The sequence below is a fragment of the Ochotona princeps genome, chromosome 20 (genome assembly GCF_030435755.1).
Source record: "Ochotona princeps isolate mOchPri1 chromosome 20, mOchPri1.hap1, whole genome shotgun sequence".
Taxonomy (NCBI): domain Eukaryota; kingdom Metazoa; phylum Chordata; class Mammalia; order Lagomorpha; family Ochotonidae; genus Ochotona; species Ochotona princeps.
Window position 1 is genome coordinate 3,863,936 of NC_080851.1, and position 20,814 is coordinate 3,884,749.

General features: G+C 59.0%; 1 protein-coding gene across 6 annotated transcripts; it reads left to right on the forward strand.

Moving 5' to 3' along the window:
- Positions 1–306: 306 nt before the first annotated feature.
- GCK (glucokinase) lies at positions 307–20,090 on the forward strand. Of its 6 annotated transcripts, none has more exons than XM_058678070.1 (13): positions 307–416; positions 1,219–1,431; positions 2,164–2,414; positions 14,480–14,642; positions 15,085–15,239; positions 15,836–15,955; positions 16,111–16,187; positions 16,710–16,821; positions 16,894–16,993; positions 18,257–18,440; positions 19,031–19,186; positions 19,393–19,645; positions 19,774–20,090. In XM_058678070.1, the coding sequence occupies exons 3-13, from the start codon at positions 2,370–2,372 to the stop codon at positions 19,891–19,893; spliced, it is 1,485 nt and encodes a 494-aa protein (XP_058534053.1). In that variant the 5' UTR covers positions 307–416; positions 1,219–1,431; positions 2,164–2,369; the 3' UTR covers positions 19,894–20,090. The 6 variants fall into 6 exon arrangements, with proteins under 6 accessions (XP_058534053.1, XP_058534054.1, XP_058534055.1 ...); XM_058678071.1 differs by having other exon boundaries at positions 19,031–19,178; positions 19,412–19,645; XM_058678069.1 differs by having other exon boundaries at positions 322–416; positions 19,412–19,645.
- The last annotated feature ends 724 nt before the right edge of the window (positions 20,091–20,814 follow it).

Sequence of the window (20,814 nt, forward strand, 5' to 3'; positions counted from 1 at the left end):
GAGCAGAAAGAGTGGCTGGGAGCACAGGTGTGCCATGGGTGAGGAGGACTGAGTGCACCAGACAATCCCAGGAAGGCTAGAGACCAGGTGACGGATAAATACTGAGAGTGGGAGGAGAGGGATATTAGAAGGAAATGTGGGAGAACAGTTTTACAATTTTGGAGTAAAATAATTTTATTGAGATTCCCAAAGCAAAAAAGTAAAATGAGATTCATGTAGAAGTTCTGTATGATGAAGGAAGCTGTCAATCAAGTCTTTTTTTTAAAAGGTTTATTTTTATTGGAAAGTCAGATATAAAGAGATGAGGAGAGACAGGAAGATTGGTCCACTGGTTCACTCCCCAAGCTGCCGCAATGGCCAGTGCTGAGCCGATCCAAAGCCAGGAGCCTGGAACCTCCTCCAGGTCTCCCACGCGGGTGCAGGGTCCCAAGGCTTTGGACTGTACTGGATTGCTTTCCAAGCCACAAGCAGGGAGCTGGATGGGAAGTAGGGCTACCAGGATTAGAACTGGTGTCCATATGGGATCTCAGCATTTGTAAGACAAGGACTTCAGCTGCTAGGCTATCAAGCCAGGCCCATCTACAAATCTATATGTAGTGAAGCGTTTAATGGAAATAGTTGTAACAGTTAAGAAGAATGGTAGCAACCCATACACATGAGGAAAGGTGCGTGGTACAGTCCAAACAGCACTAAGAAGACAGATCCATGAGCCATGCCAAGATGCTCAAGCTCTAGGACTGGACAGGAGGCCACCTAGGACCTAACATTAACAGTAACAAGGTGTCAGGGCCGGCATCACGGTGCAGCAGACTGATCGCAGCTGGTGTCATCGGCACCCTATAACAGAATGTCAACCCAGCTCCAGCAATGAGAGTGCCGGTCCAGCTCTGTGCTGATGTGCCCGGGGAAGCAGCTGACAATGGCCCAAGGGCTTGGGCCCATGTCATCGACATGGGAGACCCAGATGGAGTTCCGGGCTCCTGGCTTCAGCCTGGGCCAGTGCCAGCTGTTGTGGCCATTTCATGAGTGGATTGGCAGATGGAAGATTGTGTGTGTGTCCTCTCTGTCACTCTGCCTTTGAGTCTTTTTAAAAACAAAAATCAGGAGATGTAATTACATTGGTGAAGCTGTCTGAGGAGGCAGCACCAACTGTAACGTGTGTGCAGAGCTGGCCCTGGCACAGCAGCCTGCAGACGCCACTTATGCTCCCTTGGCCAGGGGCGGCCGTCCCCACCACAGCTGTGCTGGCAAGGGTCAAACGGGAAACCCTCAGCGAGGGCAGCATGCGGTGTGTCCATTTGGAGCAGCTCACAGCTGCTTCTCGCTCCATGGGCTGGACCCTGCGACCCAGGGGCCCCTGGCTGCCTTCGGAGCCCTCCTTGTTCTGCACTAATCCCAGTTCGTCTGGTGGTTGCCAGCCATGCTATATAGGTACCAGTCCCAACTGAGAAGTGCTGTGAGTGTGAAACACCGTCCCCTCCCCCCGCCCTGGGCCAGCTCCACTGTCTGCAGGGTCGCTCCAACCCCAGAGTGTGGGTGGCTGCGCACTCCCAGCCCAGAGCGGGAGAAGCTGGCCCCCTCAGGCCTGTGGTCTGCATGTTGGTCTCAGCGTGGGCTCCAGGAGGCAGGCCCACTCTGCCCATGCAGGGCGTGAAGTAGCAGGAAGGGCGCTGGTGGTCCTGCTCCTACCCCCACCCCGCTGCCGCGGTAACCCCAGTGACCCAGCCGTCTACTCCTCTGTTCCCGGAACGTCTGCTCCACTCTGAGACAACAGCCTTAGAGCTGAGCAGGTGGCAAGGTCTAATAGGCTGCCGGAGCAGGTGCTGTTGCGGTCGTCTTGACGATGGGGCTGGAGACCTGGGCATCAACTCTGGCTTTCCGCATGGCAGCGCTAATGACAGGAGGGTCACCATGGCAGCCGCAGGCCTTCTCAGGAGCACAGAGGCTGTGGCAGGCGCGTTCCCTACTCCACACCTGGTTGGAGCAGGAAGTGTGGAACGTGACAGTACCCAGGAAGCAGGCCGGGCGTGAGGGACACAGTGGTCCACAGCCTCATTAGGAGTCATTGTGCACCCCGGGAGGGAAGAGGACCCTGGTGGCTGGGTGTGCTCCCCCGCCAGCAGGCCACTGGTGCTGCAGACGCTGTCCCCTCCCCCTTCCCAGAGCTGCCATGGCCACAGCTGCAGGACACCCGGCCTGATGGGCCTCGGGAGAACGATGAAAAGGAGGAAACCGTGACTGACTGGACCCCGGACCGCAACACAGCCTCGGCCGGACCACAGCCTCTGAGGGCCCGCACTGGCCGTGACCCCGGTGGGGAGAGCCTGGGGCTCGGGGGTCCCAGTGCCGGGTGACAGGCTGCTGTGCAGATGCTGGACAACAGAGCCAGGATGGAGGCCGCCAAGAAGGAGAAGGTAACCATGTCCTGGGTTTGCAGCTGCCACCTCACGTCTGGGGAGAGGCTGTGGGCAGGGGACCTGGGGACAACCCTTGACGGATGGACGTCAGGCGGGTCACAGATGCAGGGAATGTGGGGGTGGGGAAGAGGGGCTGTGACTTTCTCCCTAAACAGCGCCATGCAAATATGCTCAGAGCCAGCCCTGGCCAGCAGTGAGCCGGGGAAGAGCTGCAGACAGGGGTTGGGGGCCAGGGCATGCCCACACCCCTCTCTTGTGGAGTACCCTGAGGGCAGCAAGGGTTCTGGGGTGGTGGGGATTCTAGATGGTGGAGATTTGGAGGCAACGGGCTTGGGGGCACCAGGGCATGTTCCCTTTGCCTCTCCCATCTGTGTGAAGTGCGAAGTCAGCATAAACACCTGCTTATCTGAGCTGGGCATGGCTAATGGTTTTGGAAAGAGAGCAGCCAGCCTGAGTCAGAGGGTGCATCTGCCTCTCCCTGGTGCTGTGGCTGATAGGTCCTGCCTGAGGGTTACTTCAGGCCTCCTAGGAGGTGGCCACGGGTGTCCTGAGAGGCGTAAGCAGACAGATGTCCAGAGAGCCAAAAAGGGGTCGTGTGGGCTGCAGCCATGTAGATGAAGCTGGAGGTGTGAGGTGTGCCTGTGTGAGCACATGCACATATGTAGGCGTGCATGTGTGTGTACATAGCCAGGGGCCACTTCAGTGAAAGCTGGGCTGGGGTTCCCAAGCCCCTGTGCTCACAGCAGGCTTGGACTCCTAGCCACACCAGGGCCCAAGGCAGAGGCAAGGGATGGGGCTAGCCTGGCTACCACAGATAGCTCTGTGTCCCCTGGAAGGCACTGCTTCTCTTGAGCCAGGTCTGACTTTGGAGCCCAGGCAGGTGGGTCAGCGACCCACTCGCTGACCGTGGCCTTGGCCGTGCAGACTTCTGGGGGAGCAGACTGCTTTGCGCTCTGGCTGTGCTATGCAGAAGGGATGCTGGTTTGCTGGTGTCTTTTGGCGGCGGGTAAGCACAGTCCGCCGCCTGCACCAGCTTTCCAGATCTCACTGGGGCCCTGGCTCCAGAACCCACAGGAGCTCTGTCCCGGGTCTAGGCTTCCTCTGACCTGGGCACCCCAACCCCCTGCGAGCAAGACCAGGTCCATGGGCAGCACCCTCTGGCCCCTGCCATGGCCCCCTCCTACTGGCTGGGGCTCCCAGGCATCCCCCCCCAGGGCTGATCCACCCCTCCAACATAGAGTTCTGCCCCCTGGGTGGGCCCTGGGCACCTTCCCCTCAGGGTGCCCCTTCTGCTGTCCAGTAAACAATAAATGGGCACACTCGGCTCACGGAGCACCTGGTGCACAGAGGCCGTAGCCCTAGCAGGTGCTGTGAGCTTTGGCCTAGTGACTGGTGAGCACCATTCCTGAAGGGGGTAGGGAGGGCAGGCTTGCTTGCAGGTGCAGTCAGGTGCAGTCTGGGTCATGGCAGGCACACACTGGGGAGTGCAGCCCCAGGTGCTGGCCAGGCTCTGCATGGGCTCTTCCCACTGCAGCTTCCTGGGTGGCGAGCCGCTGGCCCAAGCTCTCTGGTGTAGGTTCCCCTAAGTGAGCTGCTCCCACCCTGCAGCTCCACCCACTGTTCCTCCCAGCGTAACTAACTGATCTAAACCGGTCACTACCAGCATAGTGTGGGATTAGAACTTCTGCATAGGACCTGGAGGCCTGGAGCTACAGTCCAATCCAGGACACCAGAGAGGGCAGCCCAGGGGGCATTGGACTCCACCCAGTGCCTCAGCTGTCCTGGGCACCTTGGCCCACTGGAAGGAGTGCTTGAGGTTACAGGATCAACATTTTCCAGTTTGCCTGGGGCGCGGCAGCTGGGGCCACCCAGGCAAGTGGGCCAGGGACCAAACAGAATGGGGAAGAACTGGCAGGTCCTGAGCCTTGAAGGAGAAGAGGGTGGACAGGTGGCCTGTGGTTCTGGACCGTGGCCACTCTCATTAGAAATTGTCTGCAGCAGTGTTGGGCAGGCGAAAGGCCACACTAGGCAGGAAGGGCTGGGCAGAGAGGAAGAGCTGGCCCTTGGTTCGCATTCTCAGCAGCCTGTAACAGGAGGAGTGCTCAAAGAGTGTCTCACTAGGGAACATGTCCCTGAGGAGGCCCCAGAGCAGGCGCAGGTGTGGAGACAGAGACAGGCAGCAAGAAGTGTGTGGCCCTGATGGGGAGCTGCAGGGAGGGGTGTCCATCCCTGGGCTGAGAAGGGAAGAGGGAGGAGAAAGGCCAGAAAGCAGGGGTGGGGTGAAAAGGGATGCAGCCATGCTGCAGAGGAGCCCACGGGAGCACCAGGACTGCCTGCCCAGGCTCCGGCTCTTCTCAGCCCAGGCGTGAGTCTCCAAGGTGTGGCTGTCCCAGAGCCCTCAGGCCAGTGTGTTCCTGGCCAGCCTTGCACACGGTCTCAGACCCCTCCTGCCCTGCACCAGCCTTGAGGCCAAACTCACCAGTGCCCTATAGCCCTCTCCGTGCGCCTCCATTTGTGTTCTTCAGGTCCCACTAGGGTCTGCCGTGGGTCTGCCCTTGAGATCGGAGGAGCTGTCATGGCCCTTGACCCCTGCCATCACTGCTGATACGCCATCTGCCCATGGGCTCCAGCTTTGTGAAGGCACAGTGTGGTGACATTATGTGACGGGGAGAGAGGTGGTGGCAGCAAGAAGGGTATTATTGCGCGATGAGCCTGGGGTCTGGGCCCACACTGCTTAGCGGCAAGCAGGCATGACCCGGCAGCATCACATGGAGGCAGGCCACAGAGTGCTGCCCAGCCCTTCCGCACATGGTAGTTAGAGGTGACAGAGCACTGCCCACCACGTCCATGATGAGTCCTGTCGATCGTGAGCACGTGACCTTATATAAGCTGCCTACGACAGACAGCCGGGTCTGGCTCGGGGAGGAGGTCAGGCTAAGCACTTGAGTCATCACCTGCTATCTGCCAGGACACATCAGCAGGAAGCTGGATCAGAAGCAGAGCAGCTGGGTGGGTTTGGAATTCTTGTTGGTAAAAGTTTTTTCTAGGCTGTTGTTCCTGTCTAAGTCTTCCTGTCTTCCTGAAGCAATTTGGATCATCATCTACCTGCTCCGGGTTTCTGAGTTATGTGCAGGGAATTCTTAGCTGTGACGGGCTCTGGTCTGTTATCCAGGTCCTTTCTCATTTCTGAGTTGTTCATCAGTGGCTTGGTGTCATCACCAAGCGTTGGTCTGCTGCTGTGGTCTTTTTGAAGAGCCAGGTTTGGGATTATTCAACACGTTTACTGTTGTCTGGTTTGGATGCTTTCTGCACGATTGGTTTCCGTTTTCCTTGTCACCAAGTCCTTTATTCCGATTCCACTTGGTCGCCAGCGTGGGCTAGCTTTGCATCTGGAGATGGACGCGCTGTTCCCTGGTTTCCCACTTACTCCTTAGAAGGTGTTTGGGGGTGGAACATGTCCCTGTGTACTGCTCCGACCGCTGAGCCGAGCCCACTGTCTCTCAGCCCCCAGTGCAGTTTACAGCATTTTCCCTCCCGAGTGGACAGAGTGGCTGCTCGCTGTAGCCTCCAGCCCTGGCGCGTGCAGGCGAACCCTCCGTGCACCTCGTTCTGAGCCACTGGAGTATTTGTTTCTCTGACCCACTCTGTCCTGAGCCAGGCCCCCAGGAAGGGCAGGAGTCGGGGAAAGGACAAGTAGCTCCAGCTGTGGGTTCAGCTAGGCTGCCTGTTTCTGTGCTCTGCGATTGACAAGTCACTGTCCTTTGTTGGGGAGGGGACAAGGGCATCCTTCCTAGAACGTCGTGCTTGGGAAGAGGAAGGATGGGAAACAACGGAGGCTGGTCTGTGGTGCTGACCAAATCTTGGCCAGCGGGAACCGTGCTTCCCTTGCTGGGAGCGTGCACCTGCACAGGGCCCTGGGGCGACGGCATCACCCGCTGTGCCTCAGCCCATGCTTCCAAGGACCCTTCCTTGGCCACCATCCTAAGTGGGCTCCCGAAACTGCCTCCCACACACAGGGTCCTCTGCTTCTGCAAGGCTGGCTACTGGAATTTCTCCTTATAAACCTTGGGGGCCTTGCTCAGAGTGGCAGAGGCCCAACCCAGCTCATCTGCTGCCCGTGGCATTTGTGTCTGCTTTCTGTGGATCAGTTTATTGGAGAGAGAAAAATACAGAGAGCGCTCCTGTCCACTGGTTCCCTCCCCACACTGCCCACGCTGGCCTGGGATGGGGCAGAGGGAAAGCTTAGTCCTGGTTCCCCATGCAGCAGCAGGAAGTCAGTCATTTGGACCGCACCACTGCCTGCCATGATCAGTTTGCAGGAATCTGACCTGGGGATGGAGCCCAGCACTGAGGGGGTCGCAGCCATCCTAGCATGCCTCCCTCCCTACTTCCTTCCTCCTTCCCTTCATCCTCCCTCCTGCCCCCTCCCTCTCTCCATCCTGCCCTCCCTCCTCCCTCCCTGCTTCCCTCCTCTTCCTCTCTTCCTCCTTCCTTCTCTTCCTCCTCTCCTTCTTCCCTCCCTCCCTCCCTTCCTGCATCCCTCTTTGGACTGTCTCCCTCCTAACAGTGAGGTCTTAAGAACACCAAAAACAGCAGTCCCACCAGGTGAACCTGTGCCCCGTGCCGAGTCCGGCTATTGAGATGTCTAAATGGCCTCGGGGGAGTCCCCTTTCCTCGGCCCTGAGGAGGAGCCCTGAGCTGTGGTAGCTTCTGCAGCCCTGTGTGTAGTTAGTGTGGTGCCCAGCCTGATGCCTGCTATTGATCAAGACACCTGCTGGACAGGGAATCCATGCATGGGCGTGGCTGGGCAGCGATTCCCTTTAAGAAAGAAAGCTTGCTTTTTTTTTTTTTTACCATGAAAATAGATGAGCTTGTCAGTTGCTCTTTCTTTCCACCGTGGCACAGTATGTCGGAGGTAAAGTTGATTGTTCCTACCACTGGTACAGGTGCAAGTCGGTGCAGTGCTTCCGCTCCCAGCCCCAGGCACCCATCGTCCATTTCCAAAGCCTTTCTGTCACCCTGCTCAGAAACTCACAGCACTGTGTCCCCCTCAGACCTGCTTTTCTTTCTGTCTCTGTAAATTTTCCTGTTTTGATATTTAATATAAGTGGAATTATCCATATTTGTTCTTGTATGTAAGGACTCCCTTACTTACTGTGTAGTCAGGGTTTGTTCATGTTGTCATCTGTGACATAGTAACAACATTTTATTGAGGCCTGCACGTCTGAAGTAGAGTCACTTGCCAAATGGTGCAACAGCCAGAGCTGAGTTGATCCGAAACTGGGATCTAGGAGCTTTTTCCAGATCTCCCATGTAGGTGAGAGTCCCAGTACTTGGGCCATCCTCCACAGTTTTCCTAGGTACATTAGGTGGGAGCTGGATGGGAAGTACAGCGGCAGGACACAAACTGTTACCCATATGGAATGCTGCCATTGCAGACAGCGGCTTACACCACTACACCACAACACCGGCCCCCAGGTTCCAGAGTTCTGAAGTAGTTGCTTCTCAGGGTTTCCCCCCATCTTCCTGAACAGTTGGGTAGAGAGGGACCAACCCATGGAGCTTTCTGCTCTCCCGTGTTGCATCCTTCCCCAGTCATCTTGGACAAAAGCTTCATTGACTTAGTGCAGGACTCACACCTGAAGGTGAGGCTGTGCTGCCTGATCTTCCTCCTTAGAATGTTCTGGAATAGTCAGCAGGCTCTGGGGTAGGCTTTTGACGTTGTACCTGCCACGGATTAAAGGCTTGGGCAGCCTGAGTGCTGACTGCCCCTCCTCCCCTAGAGCAGGTCTGCCTTTGGATGCCGACTGGGATCTCGCGTTACCTAGGAGTGTGCAATCCTGGGTCTCTAAGGGTCCTAGCTGACCCTCCACCCCACCCCTTTCTCAGCCAGTCCTCGGATTCACAGTGCCCCTCAGCCAATCTCAGCCCATGTCCCCCACCCAGGGCTGGCTTCACGCTGTCGCTGCCTCAGGCCTCCAGCCCTGTCTGCTGTTGAAGTCAAACATAGGGGCAGAGCAGGCAGAAACAGAGGCACCCCATGTGCAGGCTGGAGCCAGAGCCTCTGGCATTTCCAGCAGCAAAGCAGCTGCGGAAGATGCTTCCAGCTCCCAGCACCTACCTGGTCCTGCAGACTCTCAGAAACAACCTGGAGGCAGCAGCCCTGGTAGATCCCAACCACCTCCCCGGCACGATCGCATCCTCCAAAGTCCTTTCTCTCCTGAGGGCCTCCCCCACCTCACAGGTCAGTCGCCACCAGTGACGGGTCTGGCCCGGGCACATGCCAGCTGTTGCAAGCAGCTCTGGTATGCTCCACTGCCCCTCCACTGTCTTCATTCACTGGGCCCCTGGCCTGCCACCTAGCATGAGGGCACAGCCAGTCTGGAGCCCATCCTGCAGTGAGCAAACACTTGCGACACCAAGCTGGCCTCCAGAGCCATTGCATCAGCAGACCCGCACCTGGCCAGGAACAGGCTGGGGCATGGTGCTGCCAGGGGCTCTCTGGCCTCCTGCGCCCACTGGTTTCCCACCTGCACTGGGGTCTCCAGAATTGCCCACTGAAATGTGGACCTTCATCTTGGGGAGTCCAGGCTTTGGTGCTTCTGTGTAAGAAAAGCGGAGAACTCCTCCCTTTGCAATTTTTTTAACTTGAATTTGAGAAATTTCTCCATAAATTCACAGTTCATTACATAAGAATGTAGGAGCTGGAAAAGCACAAAGAGACATAGGTTAAAATCACTCAGATTTCTACCACTGAGGTCACCATTGCCCCAGGTGGGTAGATCTGGCTCACAGATGTCTCTCTTGGACAGAAGGGGCTATGCTGGGTTTCCTAGCTGTGTCCCCTGGGCCACTGCTGCGGCCCCACTGCCTTGAATCCTAGTGGCTCCCATCAACAAAGCTTTTCTTTCTTGTATACTTTGGGCAGGGTAGTGGAGTGGTCTGAGACAGTTGTCCAACAGAGAAGACTAGGGAGAAAGACCTGGCATTTCTGGGGTGGTCACCCACCTGCCTGGCCAGCGGGAGCTGCCCACTGGTGGGAGGGACCTTCCTGGGATGTCAGGCAGTTGGCGTTCCCCCAGGGGAGTCACCCAAGTGAACACAGGCTGGAAACCATCATGTCCTGAGCGGCCTGCCCTCCACAGCCAGCCTCCCCTGGGGCCCAGCATCCTGCAGGATGTCCATATGGTGACCCTTATTGATCCAGGAGCTGCGTGTGTGGGCGACATCCCAGCTTGTGCTACTGGAGTGGGCAAATACCCATCACTGGTACTTTGTCCTAAGATTTCCTGAAGGGAAGCTTGTCTCTCAGCCCATGAGTGGCAACGGGCACAGAGCAGCCCCTTCTTCTCCTGCTCCTTTATCTCCCCTTCCTCACCGTGCTGAACTACCCTGCCATCAGTGTGCTGTTCAGAGTACACGTCCTCACATCTTCCTCGGGCCACCCTGGAGACCCGGGCATGTCCTGGGCGCCCCTCCCTTCCTGCTCCCGCCCTGGACAATTTTAGGACCAAAGAACCCATGAGGGCAGGGATGCTCCTTGCTTGCTGCCATTGGCTTGCAGTGTGGTGCTGGCCCAGTGTGGCTCCCTCCCCTGCACAGAAGGCATTGAGGCAGGACCAGGTGGCATGGGGTGTCAGGGATGCTGGACCCCTCTCTGCCTCACAGGTGTCAGTAGGGGGCAAGGAATAACCCCCAGGAAAAGGCACCTGGTCATCAGCCTGAGGGGAAGGAAGGGCAGTGTGACCAAGGCAGCCTGCTCTACACCCTGCACACCCACCTCCCACAGAGCAGGAATGCAGGGTGCGGGTCGTCTCTGTGGGTGCCGCATGAGGCCAGCAGAAGTGCAACCCCAGGGACAGCTGCTGCTTGGCCTGGCTGATCCTGAAGTCCAACCCCAGCACAAACCCACCCCCATGAGCAAACAGGGTTCCAGAGCCAGGGCTGGATGGCCTGTGGCCAGTGGCTAGTCACCAGGACTTTGGTGAGGCCATCTTTGCTCTATTTTGAGAAAGAGATCGATTGAGTCCAGGCCTTCCTGGGGTTGATAATCAGGCCAGTGGTGCTGACATGGCCCCCACAGACCCTGACCTGCCTCCAGTTCAGGCTAATTTTAGCAGAGCTTGGCAGGGACAAGCTTGCCCAGCCCACATCAGGGTCACTCCCAGGTGAGCCCAAACTGGGGCCTGGGAAGATGTTAGCTGCCTCGTGGTTGTGCGCAAGCACACTGACATCCAGGCCTGTGTGGCCTTGCATGGCTGCTGTGATGGACAGTTGAAGAATCCCAGCTGGAAGGTGGGCTGATGCTTGGCTGTGTCCCTGTGGGGCCTACTGGGGGGGAGCTCTGTGCTGGCCTGAGCAATCGGAGCCCCTTGGCCCTGTGCTCCCCATATCGAGCCCCCTCATGGGCCAACTTCTACAAAAACCCTAGACCTGGCCTTCCAGCCACTGGACTGCCTCTCAAACCCATGCACCATGCAGGTGCCCGACTCCAGGAAAGGCAGGGCATTCCCCCAGCTGCACGGCCACCAGGAACCCCTGTTGGCATTGGCACAGGCTGGGCCCCTCGGACAGCCCCCCTGTGTTTCTCTTAGCATGCCTGCCTCCAGTACAGCTGATGGCATTCCACCTTCCCTCACGAGTACAGAATGAGTGGGCTACCCGCTGCCCCTTCTGTCCTCAGGAAGCGGTGCCCAACCTGTGCTAGGAGGGCATAGTAGCCTGCCCTTGGCCCTGACCCTTCTGGCCCCTCCCACCCCATAGCAGTGAGCACAGCTCTTTTAATAGCCGCTTGCTGGACCTCGGCACAGAAGCCCTGGGCTGCCCGCTGCGGGTGACTTGGGGCCAGGCCTTACCTATATAGGTGACCACGGGCAGGAGCATCTCTGTCTCCCTCAAATCTCCTGCTGCTGCAGCCAGAAATATAACCATGGATGCCACCAGTGGGCAGGCCCAGTCCACTGCAACTCTGTTGAGGCTTCCCCTACCACCCCAGGAACCCTGAGTGGGCAATCCCCAGGTTTTACAGAGTCCAGGTCAGGGGTGGGGATGACAAGCGGGCACTAAGGCCCTGCATCACTGGGGGGTCCTGGCTAAGGCAGTGGGGCCTGTGCTGGCTACTCTCCCCCCGCCCCGGCTCCTGCCCTTATGGTGCTGCGGCTCACCCCGGTGCAACCCTGGGGCCCAGAGTGCCCAGCTCAGGGCCTTGGTCCCTGAGGATCTCGTACCTCCTGGCTCTCAGGCCACCCCGCTCTGGGTGAGTCAGAAGTCTTCCTCGGTAGCTGGCGGGCGGCCAGAGTCACTCAGGCAGTGGAGGGACTTGTGGCCCTGGGGCAGGCAGCTCTGGCCCTTGGCTATGTCCTTTGGGGCTCATGGTCCACCTGGGGGCTACTGGGAAGCTCCTCAGGCCAACCGTAGTCGGCTTGTCTTCGGGGCATGGCCCTCGGTGTCCTGCCTGTTGACTGTGCTCTGGACAGGGGTTGGGGAGACCTGCTCCAAGGCGCACTGCCTGCCTGGCTAGCCAGCCTCCCCACCACCTGAACAAAACGATGACATCAGCCAGGCCTGTGGCCTCTAAGGAAGTCTCTCTCTTGACAGGTTCCAAAGCTGGCAGCGTGGCACCCTCCTCTGTCCCCTGTCCTCCCCACTCTGTACCATCAGTTCCCCTCACTGCTCATGCTGTATCTTTGTGACCGCATGGAACCACCTAGCCAAGAGCTCAGCCTTCCAGCCTTCTGCCTGCCCTCCTGGCCTCATCTTCTCCTCACCCGCCCTGTCTCCTGTGTGACTCCATTCTCCCCACCACTCCTGGGAGTGGGACCTGGCTGCCTGCCTCCTACAACCCACACGGCGCCAGGCATGCAGAGTGTGGGGCCTCAGCAGGTCTCATTGTGTCCATGGGTCCCGATTATGCGACCCTGGTCAAGGTCAGCGGGGGGAAAAGGTCCCTGAGCCCCAGGTTGGGGCTCTTGTGAGTTCGGCAGCTCCCTGGGTGGCAGCACCTCCCTTTGCCAGGCTGCTGGGGAAGTTGACAAGGTTAGCGCGAAAAAGCCATAAATGTCGCTCAGTTGTGTCTCTGAACAAATGCATCTTGGAAGAAGACCCCCATCAGCAGCATGTAGGTTGTGTGCACCTGCACACCGGGCTCCTGTAAACCTCACAGCAGGTGCGGCTGCTTCCTCCCCAGCATGGCCAGGAGAGGACTGTGTGCCCCTGGAGAAGTTCCAGTTCACGGCAGGACAGCCAGGGCTGCAGCCCGTGCTCACTGTCTCACCTGCAGAGTCTGTGTTGGGGGGCAGGACATTGCTGCTGTGGAGCTTTGAGGACAGCCTGGACCTGGGCAGGGCCGTGTATCCCCGGGTCACCATGGGGCCGTTGTGTTGTTCATTTCTGTCTTGGGACACACCAGCCCTCCTACTGTCTGACTTTACTGGGTTTACATTTTAAGTCTGTGGCCTCAATAAGAATTGGCTTTCCATTAAGGATCTGTGTGTTGGGATGCTTTGGACTGCAGGAGGTGATGTCATAACTTGGCCATGGGTGGTGAGGAATGCTCCTTGGCCATCGTGTGTGTAGCTGGGGGTCTAGCATTGACCGCTCTTCCCTACCCCAGCCTGTCTCCTTGTGGTTGCAGGAAGCCTGTGGAACACTTAAGGACCTTCCTTGTGTTAATGTCAGCTTTCCATAGAACAGCTCCATGGCATAGTGATCAAGCCACTGTCTGCAAAGCCAGCATCCCACATGGGTGGCGGTTTAAGTCCCGGCTGCTTCACTTCCTTGCTAATGTGCCTGTGGAAAGCAGTGGAGGATGGCTTAAGTCCCTGGGCTCCTGCACTTCTATGGGGGACCAGGAAGAAGCTCCAGGCTCCTGGCTTCAGACTGGCCCAGCTCTTGCCATTGCAGCTACTTAGGGAGTGAACTAGTGCTTGAAAGATTCTCAGTCTCTCTATGTAATTGCCTTTCATATAAAAATAAATATGAAAAAAATTTAATACAAAAGTTAAATCAGGCAATGAGAACTATGTCACCTGCTCTCTCTAAAGCAATCACTGACGAATGGCTCAAGGTGCAGATTCTAAAAACCGAGGGAAAAAGGCCAAGTGGTGCTGCCACCCAGCCGGAGTTGAAAGCTTGTGTGCAGCATGGAGTAACAACAATCTCCATGATCGTGTCTGTTGGAGAGGCAGAGAGCGAGTGCACGGTCCTCTCCCCCACAGTGCTCCACTTCCCAGGGCCATGCTGGAGTCCAGCTGCGAGCTGGGAGCCCGCGGCACACCTGGGCTGCAGGCGCTCGGCTCTCCGGCCCCCCAGAGCCTGCAGCCACCACCGAGTCTCTAGCCCAGGCCTTCAGGTGTGAGACTCAGGTCAGGGTGTGGCTTCTGTAGAGATCAGACCCGTGGTGTTTCTCTGTGTCTGTCGTCCTCCTTTATGGTTCACCATTAAAAGAGAGAACCACAATGTCAAAGTGACATGTTCTCTACAAAGGACAGACACACGGCTGGACAGATGCAGGGTCCAGTTTCCTGAGGCTACTTGGCCTGAGCCGAGTCCTCATGACACTGAGATTGGGGGACAGTGACCACACCACAGGCCACCCCTGTGCCCAGGAGTGGAGCAGTGGAACTCAAGCTGCAGGTGCGCAGGCTCCTGGGCCACATACACCTGCTTCCCGTGTGGCCCACACCTCTGCTCTGAGGGTCCTGCCTTGGGCCAGATAGCCAGTCACCGTCAAGGTCACCTCTGAGAGCCCTGGACATGGCTCCTGCCATGCACACAGGCACAAGCTGGCTCAAGGAGCTCTGCCTGTGACGTCCGAGAAGCAGAATGACCAGATGTTCACACAGCGATGCCACTGCCTGCTGCCTTGCACTGCCTCCAGTCAGCACCACCCACCTCCCCTTGCCCAGTCTGAGGCACCACGGGCAAATACGCCAGACAGCGTATTGAGAGTCTGGGCTGGAGCTCGTCTAACTCAATCGTGCATAGGAGTCTGACACAACGGCCACCCTGGACCCTGGGTATGCCGGAAGCCCCTGGTGACAGCGCCTCCTGTCCTCATACAGGTGGAGCAGATCCTGGCGGAATTCCAGCTGCAGGAGGAAGACCTGAAGAAGGTGATGCGGCGTATGCAAAAGGAGATGGCCCGAGGCCTGAGGCTGGAGACCCATGAGGAGGCCAGCGTGAAGATGCTGCCCACCTACGTGCGCTCCACCCCTGAAGGCTCGGGTACGCAGGCCAGTGCAGGCTGCCTCCTACCCTGGGAAAGCTGCGAGTCATGTGTAGCCCAGAGCAGCACCCACTTTGGGCTCTGCACTTTCAAGTGCCTGAGGCAGGGTCCCCTAGGCAGCAGGAAGTCCCTGCCCAGCAGGGTGGCAGTCACTCTGGCTCCCCTGGTCCACCCTGGAGTCCTCAAACCCCAGGAGAACTGGCATCCCTTCATCTCACAGTCCCGGCCTTTCCCACTGGCCCACTCAGGAGGCCCAAGCCCTCCTGAGTCTGTCCCTTGACCCTGGAACTCAATTGCTCCTTGGGCTCTGGGTGGCCTTGCCAAGGCAGGCTCTCCCATGAGTTCCTCAGGTCAGTTTAGCCCCTCCCAGAACTTGCTGGTGTGTCCCACAACAACATCTGGGCAGTGTCAATAACTGATGGTTTCTCCCTGTCTCTGCAGAAGTCGGGGACTTCCTCTCCCTGGACCTGGGTGGCACCAACTTCCGGGTGATGCTGGTGAAGGTGGGGGAGGGCGAAGTGGGGCAGTGGAGCGTGAAGACCAAGCACCAGATGTACTCCATCCCCGAAGATGCCATGACCGGCACCGCTGAGATGGTGAGCAGCCAGGCCGGTGGGGTGAGGTGTGGCCTCCCAGATCCAGGGGCTCAGCAGGTCCCAATGGGAGGGCCCACCTGCCCAGCACCCTAGGCCTGCCAGGAAGCAAGGCCCCCTGTGAGAAATGGGGAGTTGGGAGGACACAGCAACAGCAAGGACTCTGGAGGCAGCTGGCAAAGCTGGAGCTCCTACACCCAGCCAGGCAGAGGCTGCTGACCTCCAGGGCCCAGGGCAGGGGACGGTGGCCCTCACCACATCTGTTGCTTAGTGTCTGCTTTGCTTCATGATGGGGGTGGGGCTTGGGACACCTTCCCTGGGCCCCAGTGCTCACCACAGGACTCTGACCAACGCCCAGCGTGTGGACAGGACAGCCAGGACACCTGCAAGTCACAGAGATGACAGGTGCCAGTTAAGGCCAGGGGCATGGGGCATGCCTCTGTCCACAGTCTGAGCTGGTCTGAGCTGGACCCTAGTGGGCTGGAGCATAGCTCCAAGGGCTGCACCAGCAGGGCTCCAGGGAGTCCAGGGGAGGCCAGGCTGGGTGCAGGGTGGCTGGGACCATGTGGCCTGTGGCCAGCCCTGTGTTTGCCTCCCAGCTCTTTGACTACATCTCCGAGTGCATCTCTGACTTCCTGGACAAGCATCAGCTCAAGCACAAGAAGCTGCCACTAGGTTTCACCTTCTCCTTTCCTGTCCGACACGAAGACATCGACAAGGTGGGCAGGGCGGGGGAGCGTCCCCATAGGAGCTCTGCTTCTGCTGCCCTGCAGTAGGCCCCAGCCATGAGGGCAATGGCCATGTCCGTGGATGGGAATGATGGCGAAATGGCAGCCGACTCCCTTGTGCCTGAGTGCCCCACACCCCCCACTAGATATGCTGCCACTCGCTGCCCGGGGTGTCTGAGGGGCCCCAGCTGACCATAGACTCCCACCTGCCAGGAGCTTGCAGGTTAGCCAGCAGCTACAGTTGCACAGGTAAACCACACAAACAAGTGGCACGGCAGTTAGGACGGCCTGGGAATGCCTGCGCCTTGTGCGCAAGCCTCGGGCTGGAGCTTCCACTCCGCTGCAGGTTTCGCTTCCCACTCATTAGCGCCCTAGAAGGCAGCAGGGATGGCTTGGCCCCCTGCCACCCCATGGGAGAGCCGGACTGAGTGCCCAGCTCCTGGCTCGGGCCTGGCATTTGGAGAGCAAGCCAGCAGGTGGGAGCTCTCAGTTGGGTGCTTTTCAGATAGAGGAAATGTGCGCATCAAGTTTGAGTGCTCTGGGTGAGGTGCAGTGCCAGCTCACAGCTCACGGCAGCCTGGCAGGGAGGCCACGCGGAGCCTTGAGGCAGCTGCTGGTCAGGGCTGCTGTGCAGGAGGCCTGGCCTGTCTCTGGGCTTCGCAGCACCAACACTGTCAGACTGGTGGGGATCCAGCACCACTCTGCTCCACTCACAAAGCCATGTGGCTGCTGGGGCCCTGGCCAGCATCCTGTCTCCACAGGGCATCCTCCTCAACTGGACCAAGGGCTTCAAGGCCTCGGGGGCAGAAGGGAACAACATCGTGGGGCTCCTAAGAGATGCCATCAAGCGGAGAGGGGTGAGCGCCCAGCCCCAGCTGCCCTCTCCCACAGCTACCCACAGCCCTGACACGCCCTGTGCTTCTCCACAGGACTTTGAGATGGATGTGGTGGCAATGGTGAATGACACGGTGGCCACCATGATCTCCTGCTACTATGAGGACCGCCAGTGTGAGGTTGGCATGATTGTAGGTAAGGCTCCCATGGGCCAGGGTCATGGCTGGACAGATGGGACCAGCCAAAAATGAGTGACAGTGATTGAGTCATTGCTTCCGGGAAGACTCTAGGGAGCATCTGCCTGGGTCCCAGCTCCCCAGTGCCTCCCCAGGCCCCACCCAGCCCTGAGTGGAAGTGGCAGGCCCTCCAAGTGGAACTGCCCATCAGCCTTTCCAGCCTTTCTCAGAAGTCACTGGGGTGGTCGCGAGCTGACCAGCTCAGCCATCTGCAGTGCACACAGGATGGGAGGTCTAGTGACCAGGGAGTCATGGTCATGGTTCTCTGGCTGTGTAGAGTCTGGAAGGCCACATGTGTGTGCTCCTGGCTCCCATCTGATTACAGCCCCTGGGACAGCGTGGACACAAAGGTCTAACATCCCAGGTCTAACAAAGAGGCACCCAGCCTGTCATGTGCGTTCCAGCTCCAACCGAGCGTTGCAGGTCCCTTTCACTTCCTCACCTGCATGGATGGGGGTTGGGCTGCCTTCAAGTTCAACTTCTGGATAGGGCCACAGCCCCATCCCCTGCCAGGAGTTCCAGCAGGCTGCCCCTTGCCAGGGCAGAGGCAGCAGGGGTGGCCAGCAGCTCACTGCTGCTCCCTGACGTGAGCCTCTGTGCACTATGTGGCACTGTCAGTCACCAGGATCTGGACATGGGAAACATTCATAGGCTAGATTTCCACCTTTCCAGAAAAACCAGGTAGCTGATGGACCCCAGCCATGTACCTGCATCCCTCGGTGCGCAGCCTGGGCAGTGTCCCCTACAGGACGCCAGGGGTGGTCCCACTCACATGTCGAGGACGTCATGTTCCTCTTCCCCCAGGGCCTGCATGTCAGGAGTTCTGCAGCGTGCAGTAGCGTCTGGCCTGCTCCAGGACCCACAGACCTTACTAATTTTGGGATGCCCCCAAACACTGCCCAAAACAAGACACTAAAACATGAGCTTGGAAAGGGCCAGAAAATATGGGCAGTGCACAGACAAGACCAAACACCCCACTCTGTAACATGATTGATTCTTCCCACCATCCAGTCATGGGTTGGGGTGCTGTCACCATCCCTTCTTCGGGAGGAGGACAACCCCAAGACTGGCCCTTCCAGTCAGCGCAGCCCACTTAGCCTGGGGGAGCAACGCAGGAAACCATCCCCCTGGCCTGGGAGGCCCCCAGCGGGGGCACCTGCTGGGGCTCCCTGAAGACTGCCAGTCCCTGGTGGGAGCTGAGCCCACCCGGCATCTTCCCCAGGCACCGGCTGCAACGCCTGCTACATGGAGGAGATGCAAAATGTGGAGCTGGTGGAAGGAGACGAGGGCCGCATGTGCGTCAACACCGAGTGGGGTGCCTTCGGGGACTCGGGCGAGCTGGACGAGTTCCTGCTGGAGTACGACCGCATGGTGGACGAGAGCTCCGCGAACCCCGGTCAGCAGCTGTAAGGATGTGTCCCCGGCTGCCTCGGGCTGCTCTCACTCGGGTGCCCGGCCCGCCCACAATTTTCGGGCTTGTGTGCAGACAACACTGGGGAGAAGTTCAGTATGACCGTGTCCCCTGGGGCCCCTGGGGAACAGGTGGATGCAGGTGTGTCAGCAACTGTGGTTAGAGAATGTGTCTTCCCTTTCCCATGAGCAAACACAGCTCCTAGACGCCCCTAGACAAGTGCACAGCACAGCTCCTAGACGCCCCTGGCACAGCCCCTACATGCCCCTGGCTAAGTGCAAGCTGTGCCTGTGCAGAGTGGACAGTGGCATTTTGTGGGACACTGGCGGGTGATCATCAGCCACAGCTGTCATGTGTCAGCACTGGTGACTCCGCTTCCTGCAGGCAGGGCATAGTAACTGCAGGGCAGGAAGCTTATCCTCCCCTAGCTGAGCTGAATGTAGAAGTTCCCAATGCCCCCTGTTCCTAAAACCCGGGGTCCCAAAGGCTGCCAGCGCTGCCCCGCGGCCTTCCAGTGACCAGAGCGGGGCAGCTCGGCCTCCCTTGTGGCGGGCCAACCTGTGTGACCGGGCGCCGGGTTTCCAGGTACGAAAAGCTCATCGGTGGCAAGTACATGGGCGAGCTGGTGCGGTTAGTGCTGCTCAGGCTGGCGGACGAAAACCTGCTCTTCGGCGGGGAGGCCTCAGAGCAGCTGCGGACGCGTGGCGCCTTCGAGACGCGCTTCGTGTCGCAGGTGGAGAGGTGTGCAGGGGGCATGGGCGGGGGCGGGGCTGCCGTGGGCTTCACTGTGCCTCAAGGCACCGTCCCGGTGCTCCCGAGAGGGTAGACACCCAGCTCTTGGAGGGAGCTGACCTGGGCAGGAGGCTGCTGGCCTCTGGCGCAGACGGGCTGCGACCCGCTCTGTGCCAGAGGCCAAGCCCCCAAACCCTGCCCTGGGCAACCCTCAGCGGCCCTCCCACCCCGCAGCGACTCTGGCGACCGCAAGCAGACTTACAACATCCTGAGCACGCTGGGGCTGCGGCCTTCAGCCGCCGACTGCGACATTGTGCGCCGGGCCTGCGAGAGCGTCTCCACACGCGCTGCGCACATGTGCTCGGCTGGGCTGGCAGGCGTCATCAACCGCATGCGCGAAAGCCGCTGTGTGGACGTGATGCGCATCACCGTGGGCGTGGACGGTTCAGTGTACAAACTGCACCCGAGGTGAGTCCCCCACCCCGCCGCCTGTGCCTGGTCCTGGAGTTGTTGATGTCCTGGGTAGGGTGGCAGCATGGGCTGGGACAAGTCTGGAAGGCACGAGGAGCCATGAAGACCCGCTTCTGACCTTGCAGCTTCAAGGAGCGGTTCCATGCCAGCGTGCGCAGGCTGACGCCCAGCTGCGAGATCACCTTCATCGAGTCGGAGGAGGGCAGCGGCCGGGGCGCAGCGCTGATCTCGGCTGTGGCCTGTAAAAAGGCCTGCATGCTGGGCCATTGAGGACGGCAGTGTGTGCAAGGCAGCCCTGGCTCGGTAGGGGACAGTTCTCCCAGCAAGAGACCTGGCCTGGAGAGGCCCCAGCCCCCCACAGCTAGCCTGGGGGAATGCAGTATATGTCTGTGGCAGAGTCCGTTGGAGGGGCAGCCTAAAGGCCCTGCCACATCAAGGAATGTGGCTCAGGACTTCACTACACTGCCTGCCTCCCACAGCAGGGAGCTCACCCTACTTGGGGCACCAGGTCCAGCGGCTGATCACAGAGTGGCCCTGGGGCCAGCTGAAGCTTGTGTGGGGCTTAAGCTGTTGGGAAGGGCAGGGGGGATGGTGTCACTCCCCAGATGATACTCCCAGGCATCACCCTGAGTAGCTGTGTTCTAGAATGGACGTGTGGGGGCAGGGTCTGGGGGGAAGGGTCTACCTGCTCCCCCAGGCAGGATGGCACCTTCAGCCCCCAGGGCCAGCCCGGGACTCAGGACCCTCCCCTGCCCTGGAACCACCCAAGCCCCTCTCCAGAGCCCCCTGTCCTTTCCATGCCCATCGTGGGGCTGTGTGGAGTTTTTAATTAAAAAAATGTGAAAGACTGGGACTTGGCCTGGGCACTGTTCTTTGGCTACTGTGCATCAGGACAATATGGGAAGAGCCAACACCGTGTGCCCTCAGATGCCTCTGCAGGCCCTGTATGTCCGGGCACATCCGGCCTTTGCGAAGTGTCAAGAGTGATGGGGTGACTGTGGGAACAGGATGCAGTGATGTGGCGAGGGGCAGAGGCAATGACAGGGCACAGGAAGGCCTGGGCCGCTGGCACCCGCCCATGGGTGCATACAGGAAGCAGAGGAGAGTGGCAGGCCAGGCACTGCTGTGCTGGGGGTGGGGGCGCTCTGGCTGGCTGTGTGCCGCAT